The sequence below is a fragment of the Micropterus salmoides genome, unplaced genomic scaffold (genome assembly GCF_014851395.1).
Source record: "Micropterus salmoides isolate LMB-PRFRI ecotype aquatic unplaced genomic scaffold, ASM1485139v1 Ms_hic_scaffold_2081, whole genome shotgun sequence".
In the NCBI taxonomy this organism is placed as follows: domain Eukaryota; kingdom Metazoa; phylum Chordata; class Actinopteri; order Centrarchiformes; family Centrarchidae; genus Micropterus; species Micropterus salmoides.
In genome coordinates, this window is record NW_024041242.1 from 16,478 (window position 1) to 24,596 (window position 8,119).

Sequence of the window (8,119 nt, forward strand, 5' to 3'; positions counted from 1 at the left end):
AGTTATTCTAAGGTAACAAAACTAGCTTGTTGGATGCTTTCATTCTTTCAAATCTTCTCCTACATGATCTGAACAGAATAGTTTGACATTTTAGGAAATTAGCTTTTTTCTCAGTTAGATGAGAAGATTTACCATTCTCAGGCGTAGGCCCATATGGTAAATGAAGCTAGGCCTACTGCTAGCAGCTGGTTAGCTTATCTTAGCTTAGTTTAGAGCAGACATGTGGAAACAGCTAGCCTGGCTCTCTCTGAAGGTCAGAAAATCCCAACTGCCAGCTCACTGATAAACATTATTTATTGTATAATCCATACAAAAACTGAAATACTGAAATATAAAAATGACAAATAACAGGGTTATTCCTGGAGTATCCACTGGGTGCCTAGGTAACCTAACAGAAATAGCATAGGCTAGCTCCAAGAAATAGTAATAATAATTCCACAACATGTTATTTTGCACAAATCATGGATTAATTTGTGAACTTTAGAGCCCTTGGTAGGTGACCTTCTGACAGAGCCAGGCTAGCCGTTTCCAGTCTTTACGCTAAGCTAAGCGTCTCCTATAACTTCATATCCATATTTTATTAGTGTAACAATATTCTTATCTAACTCTGAGCAAGAAAGCGAATAAACATTTTCCCAACTAAGCCTACTCCTTTAAGTCAGGGGCATCTGAATTAACATTCTCTTGTCTTTTGTCATGTTGACTGAGTGAGAGTGAGGTGATAATGGCCTACATGCTACTGTTTCCTGAAAACAACCAAGCCCCACACTGAGAGGTGCAAATGATCATTAAGAGACGCGTGTGGTGAATACACATATAGGATACCAAGGAAATCCTCTTTTGCATAGCCTATCAGTCAGGTGTTCAACGGCAAGGCAAGCTTCACTTCTGTTTGCACGGGTGGAGGAAGGAGGGCGGAAAGGAGGGGTTGTTCCTCCTTGACCCCGCCTACTCACCACTCAGGCGAAGAAAAAAAAACTTGACCAGCCCCCTTTCCATTCCCATGGATTGTATTACTGGAGACTCCAGCTCCGAGACATCTGCTCCGCTACTAACAACGGAGCGCGTCCCCGCGTCGGTCCTGCTCCCGTGGTGCCCCATCCTCCTCCTCCTGCCCTCGTCCCCAGACTTGTGATCTCTCCGTTATCAGTGTTAACGCGGTGATCATGAGGAGCCACAGTGCATGTGCCCTCCGCGGTTTCCGGCGGTAGTTCACCAAAGCAAAGCGCGTCCCTTTCTTCACCATCCCTCCCGTGCGCCCGAGAGGCAGCGAGTTGCGGCGGCGGAGCGAGCAGCAACCCCCGGTGCCATCGAGCAGCACATTTCTTTTTGTCTGTGGGCTCCGCAGGCTGCTGGCTGCTGGCTTTGCGGCTTCGCATCCTCTCGCTGCTGGCTACGTTATTTGTAGGAGAGGACGAGGAAGGGCGGATGAAAAAAACACAAGATCTCCTCGTCTGATGTATGAAAGCGCTTCAACAGTCGGATATTTAATCAGATTTTGTTTTGTCTCTCTGCGAGCTTTTTGTTTTTGTTTGTTTTTGAAACCATGGAGTCGGTGGAGAAGGAGTGTGGAGCGCTGGGTGGATTATTCCAGGCCATCGTGAACGACATGAAGGTAACACACGTGTAAATTAAAGTAGAAAATGATTATTATATGACCTCTGTGGCTGCACGGTGGCAGATCAGACGAATATTTTTACTGCCTTTGTCTCTTTCACCGGGTCCTCCCCCACTTGAAACACCGCTGCAGGACAAATTGAGAGATCAAACATGTATTCCCTTTGTGTTATTTGCATAATGTGCAGCAGGTCTGTCAGGCGCGGGTTACATTTAACAATTCTTCAGCCAGTGTGTGTCAGGCTGTGTCCCATTCAATAACTGCTTGCATGGAAGTATTAGAATTTTTTTTTTTTAATTTTGTTACTTGGTGGTGCCTGTATGTGTTTGGTTCAAGGGTCAAAACCAAACCCCGTCTCAATTAGAATCAAATAAACCAAGTAAGCATTTCATTTTCTGAATAACAAAAGCAAAGGATAAGAGCTATCAAAACTGGAAGTTAATTTACATTTTTTTTGCAGTCATCACAGTAGAAATGTTCTGCTGTGACATTTGACCAAACAACTGTTTCTCCCGCATCCCAGCCTCCAAGGTTTTCTAGATTAAATGTCAGACACAGAAGGATGCTCTGAAAGAAAATGACCAGCTCCATTGCCTCAACCTCCTGGACAGAAACAGGCATGAAACGTTATTGATTGTGCTTCCTGATGTTTGGCCTTGTGGCAGGAAATCTTTACTTTACCAAAATGTAGTTCAATACACATTTGGTCCAGACCTTACTTTAGTAATTGAACTGACTCACGTTGCATCTCACTTGTACATGGGTTCTCCACATCTCAAGATAGTTTAAAATTATATCTTAAGCCAGAACTAGATGTCCCCCATTATCTATTACGCAAGTGTGTATATATGTGTGTGTGTGTTGTGTGTGTGTGTGTGTTGGGGGAGGGGACAAGTGAAGGTAGTTGAACCAGGGTGGTCTGTTGTTCGCTACAACAGATGGAAAGTGTGAACATATTCATCAGGCCTGGTGGCAGCTCCTAGTCTTCTCATTGTGGAGGATGCTCATGCTACAAAATGTTAATAGGAGCGAACAAGTCGAGCATCAGGCAGCAGTTTCCACCTAACATATTTCTTATTGATCACTGACTCACAGGGCCATGGTGCCTTCGGAGAGACTATTTATGGGCCCTCGTTTGTCAGGCTCCAATGAAGTCAGCTCTCAGCTATTGGCAGCGCTGGTTTGGTGTAATATATTTCCCCTTTTGTGATGTGCTCATGCCAGTGCCAGGCAGATAAAGAGGCAGTCTGTGTATTGATAAGCAGCACAGATGAATGAGACTGAAGCCCTTAGTCAGCACAGCGCCAATGTCCACTGTCTGAGACGCACATCTGACCTCATTCCTGCCGCCTGGCTGGCCCACGCTAGCCTGTCAGACCAGCTCGCCCCCCCACCCCGGGAGCGACGCCGCAGCACGGCTTTCCTGTGCTGATCTTGCTGATTGTGAACAATGTTACAGTATAGCTCACAGTTACGTACACGATACCCATACAGTGCACTTGGAGAACTTAAAAGGCCTGTTATAGGCCACACAGACAAAATGTGTTGATACAAGCAGCATCGCTTGGTTATATAACAGCACGAAAAGAAGTAAACGAGTAGGAGGTGGTAGAAGCGGAAGTAGGGGGTGAAAAGAAATAAAATGAATTTAAGAATTAGGTCAGCAATGGGTGTGAATGTGATGTGATTCCTTCTTGTATGTGGGAAAGCAACCACCTTCTAAAAATGGCCCCAAGCAACACTGCCTACCAGCTCCAAGGATGATAGTTTTGACCTCACCCTAGTGAACGACGAGGCGCGGGAGGAAGAGCATCCCTCGCCTTCCCCTCCCTGTATTTGTCTCCCCTTACCTCCCTCGGCGCTGCTCTGTATGTAGCCCTCTTTGCCCGCTTCTTCACCCTCCTCCCTCAGCTGTCTTGGCAGCGCATCCCTCCTGCCTCTGGGAGTCACAAGCCACACAAGCTAATTAGACACCTGTTGGAGTCAAGTGCAGACAGCGAGGCGGGGAGGTTCACGGCAAACATTTTTGTTAAGGTTGATGGCTCCTTACTCAAGGCAGAGGCTTTATCCGATAGAGGCCGGGAGTTAAACACTGTTATACCAGAAACAACAAAGAGCAAGACTGTTTCCAGATTGCGTCCTGACTATATATAGTCAGAACGTGTGGCCTCTTTTGGCTCCTCTCCTTCAAAGAGGCACATAGGGGTTATGGCCTTTCTCCAGGGCTCAAGCTCTTGCTCTAATGGGATCTAGCCTTGAATGTGTTTTATGTTTGGCTTCTGCTCTCATAGCTCAAGGCAGCGTGTGATGATCCTGGGGTAAATCTAATCCAGATTTTTCAAAGACCAGCCATACTACCTGCCCTGTGCACATAAAACACTCATGGTATAAGAGCTTATGCGCAACAGACATGGAAACACGCAAACCCGCATAGACCAGCTCACAGCAAAGAAGGAGAGAAGAGGACGTTTAGGCTCATTGAGGACAATCATAACATAAGGGTGCACTGAGAAATCAAGCTGACCTTTTTTTTAAAGACAAGTCAGAGAGCTGAGCACACACACCAACCTGGTTCTAACCCCGGGACAAGAAAGCCAAGCTCTTTCTGTGTTATTGCAAACTTATTAGGAATTCAACTCTGGATCTCATCCGTGTAAAATGAGGAGAAAAAACATTTACTGCAAATATAGCTGACAAAGAAATGCTATTAAGTTGTAGGGTACATTATGTCTTCTCATCTATGTATGCATATGTGTGTGTGTGTGTGTGTGTGTGTGTGTGTTTGAGAAGGAATGCCTGTACACGTGGCAAGATATTTTGCGCGACTCATTTCTTTTCTCCCTTTCTCTTGTTAGAGCTCTTACCCCGTGTGGGAAGATTTCAGTGCCAAGGCCACAAAACTGCATTCTCAACTCAGGTGAGAAGTACTTCCTAAACCTTGATGGGGGGGGGGGGGATCTTGTGCAGTATTTACACACTCTTTATGCAGTCACAGTGCAGTGAATATATATGCCAATATATTTACAGGACCACAATTCTGGCAGCTGTGGCCTTTTTAGATGCCTTTCAGAAAGTGGCGGACATGGCTACCAACTCTAGAGGTAAGGTGGAGTTTTTTTCTTCAATTAATTCAAGCTCTCACACTGTGGAGTTCGTACTCTGAAAGGAATAAAAGCAGAAAGATCACCTTCTCTCGCTTTTGAACAAATCGATATGTTGTCTTCATGGGGTGTTGCACGCTGATTTTTTTGTTTCTTGCTAAGAATGTTCAAAAGAGGGGAAAAAAAGCAATGGTGCAAGTGTAACTCTGCGTTTTGTTAGACTCTGAGCAAATTTTTAACCCAGAGAAAATAGCATGGATAACTGAAACTTATTTATTTATCATTTACCTTTTAGAAATGAATTTGCTGCTAAATATAGGAAAATTAGCAGTGGTCTGGCCCTGCGGTCCCCCCTGAGACCCAAGTGTGCCTCACTAAGATGGCCAAAGTTGGGGACAAGCGAAAGTCTGAGCTTATTGTTTCTTCGGACTTAATGAAGTCTGTTGATCTGTTTTTTTTTTTCACCCTGATAGTGGCGAGCATGCAAAGGCTCCTGATATGCACAAACAAAAGCACAGAAACACACACACACACACATATCCAAAGAGTGACAGCTGGTAGCCGGCCACCTGACCTTGCAGGTCAAATGCCAACAGGCTTTTAAACAGTTTGTACAAGTACAGCCCCTTACTGACCACTTATACTGGAGATAATAACTGAAGAGGAATTTGTTCAGCGGTGTTCACACATTCTAACCGGTTTCACTCCTATAGCCTGTCCAGTAGAGTTTATTGCTGCAATACATCAAGTTACCTTAAATGATTCCTGATGTGAGTGCACGAGTTCTGCAAGATGAAGCAAGGTAGGCTAGGGTCAACCTGCTAGCTGCAAGCAGCTGGCAGCTTGCATCTGTGAAGTAGAAGTACAGAGCATGGCATGGCAGGACATCAAAAGACAAGTGTGTCTACAGTAAAAGAAGTGAAAACAGAAGAATGATAGACGGGCCAGAGAGAGATGAGAGCGAGAGAAGGGAGTATTGAGTTTTACAGCTATAGATGCATAAAATCCCTGTAAGTGTGTCACCCATACGCCCACTCTCTCTTCTGTTCCTCTCCCAGGGACATTAACTTTAGGATTAATGTCATCCTTCTCGGGCCACAGACTGCATGAGGGCTGCAGAGAACACTATGTGATGAGAGACTTTGTAGCAATTATAGAGAATCAAATGAAACGCGGTTTAGACTACGGCTGATGAATTGATGTACAGACAGTTAAGACAACCATTTGATTTGGACATGCTAGTGGTGTGGCTCTGTGGACGGCAATGTTGCTTTATTGGTTGGTTTTGGTTTATGACCAAAATCCTGCAAAACTGTGAATCAATCAACTTGCTATAATAACGTTGGCATTTAGGTCAAGACACGGCTGTACTCGTAGTTGCTTTCGCTCTTCTTGCATTCCAACTATTATTTTATGGAAGCGATTGTGCGTCTTTTATGTGGTCTTTACCAGTGCACCACTTCAATCCCACTTCTCCTCTGGGAGCTGTGTTAGTATTTGCGTGCTCCTATACCCAGCACTTAATTTGGCAGGAGGAATGTCGATATTTATTGGAGCTGGCTCGTAGCGGACTTGGATAACCTTTGCACCCGAGGCTGCAGACTCAATGGACATAGCTTAGGCAAGTGTGTCTTTCTGGCAGCAGCAATGTTAAAAGTAATTAACCTAAAATACATTGGCATCCAGATGTTGCAGTCTTTCCACTTGCTACACTGACTAGACTCTTCAGGAAACAGCGGTAGATAAATAGAATTCAGAGAATACTTACTCACCATTTTGCAAGTCTCTATTTCTGTCTCTGTTGCTCTTTCTCTCCCTGTCCTTCTAACTTCATGTGTGTGTAGGTCTGTCTGCCTGCAGCGATCATGTTTGTCTCAGCGTCTGCACCAGCACATAGGGCTGATTGCACCGCAGGAGGCAGGCCCTCGGCTGTGAACTGCTGGCCGTTGTTACTGTCACCCCGATTCCCCTCTGGTGTTGGGGGGACGAGCTGCAGCTGCTGGCACAGCTGGAGGTTTCATCACGTTCTTCTTCTGCTTCCTTTAATCTACCTTTGACACAGTCACCCCGTCACCCCTTTTACTCACGCACACACACGCGTGCACACACACACACACACACACACTCTCCAGACTATACACATTTCCCTGCCAAGGAAAGTGACATTTCCCCTCATTCAGTGCTTCTTGATTGATCCAGGGAGAGACGACGGTTCGTGGGTCAAACTGCCTTGGTCTGCGTTCATGTTCAGGCTTCCTCTTGCCCGTGTTGTCTACTTTTAGAGTTTATGATCACGGTCATGGCGTCAGTGTCTGCATTTTCTGAAGCAGCTGGAGGAGTGTGGCTGCCAGGCGTTTTGGCACTGTGTCTGATAGTGCTGTTTCCCTAAGCTGCGTTGATGGATCCATGTCTAAAGGCACGTATGTCTTGTTGAACTGGCAGCTCACATCTGGGTTCCATAAAGGTCCCCCAACCACAAAGTTTATATTGGATGAATGTATTTGGAGATTTTTTTCCATTAAAAGACAAATGTTTCATGTTTCAACACCCATCTTTTTGTGACACAGTTTGAGGCCCTGCAGCTCTCTAGAGTGTTTTATTGTTAAATTGGTCATCCTAATGGGTTTTGGTGTGTTGTCCAGACTATTTTTGGCATTCATACTAAATTGTTGTTGTATTGTTTGTTTGTTTTTCAGAGTGGCGGACCTATGTGGAGAATAGTAGGCTCTGTGTTTGGTGTTTTGTTGTTGCTAGGCTGGATAACGTGTTTTAGTAGAAGGTTTACTTAATTTTTTTCCCATTTTGGACATGGTTGAATTAGATGGAGGTCAAAGAGCAGGGCTAACGGTCCATCAGGGTATGAGATACAGGCTCCATATTTTTTGGAGATAAGTTAGTAGTGTGGGGGGTGGGTTGGCCAGGGTGGGGGTTGCGGTGGCAGTGGGATTTCCACAGCTCTGGGTATCCAGGCTACGCGTTTATCTAATCCTCTTAGCCCCACTCTGTAACACACAGACACAGACTGCCTTCTCTTCCCTTCCTGATCAGCCACCCCCAGCTTTAGAAATTCACACTCTGGGATCACTGGCCAGACTGCAATGCACTGCAAGTTTGTGTTCAACACTGATGAAACCTTTCCCCTTTACATCTGTGTGCCAGATTCTGTAGTGTGGTGCACACACCATTACACATACACACAGACATCATGTTCCAGTGGGTCATTGCAAGCTCTCTCTGCATCTCTTTCTCTTACTCACACAGTCCATACTCAGTGGAGGAATGGAGGTATGCTAGTAGATCAGTGTCTCAGCGAAGCAGTAATCTGCTTGGCCCCTGTGCTTCTCTGGCTTGGCAGATGGGACGGATATCCCTACCCGCCATCTGGACAGCCTGGCATGGA

At 45.4% G+C, this 8,119-nt stretch overlaps 1 protein-coding gene across 1 annotated transcript; it reads left to right on the plus strand.

The window, feature by feature from the left end:
* Positions 1-995: 995 nt before the first annotated feature.
* Positions 996-4,719, plus strand: LOC119915356 (protein MTSS 2-like; the record flags this gene model as incomplete). The annotated part of the gene is given in 3 exon segments (XM_038734879.1): positions 996-1,615; positions 4,474-4,535; positions 4,646-4,719. Coding segments are annotated over 3 exon segments (205 nt in total), but the record flags the coding sequence as incomplete, so codon positions are not given.
* Positions 4,720-8,119: the final 3,400 nt, after the last annotated feature.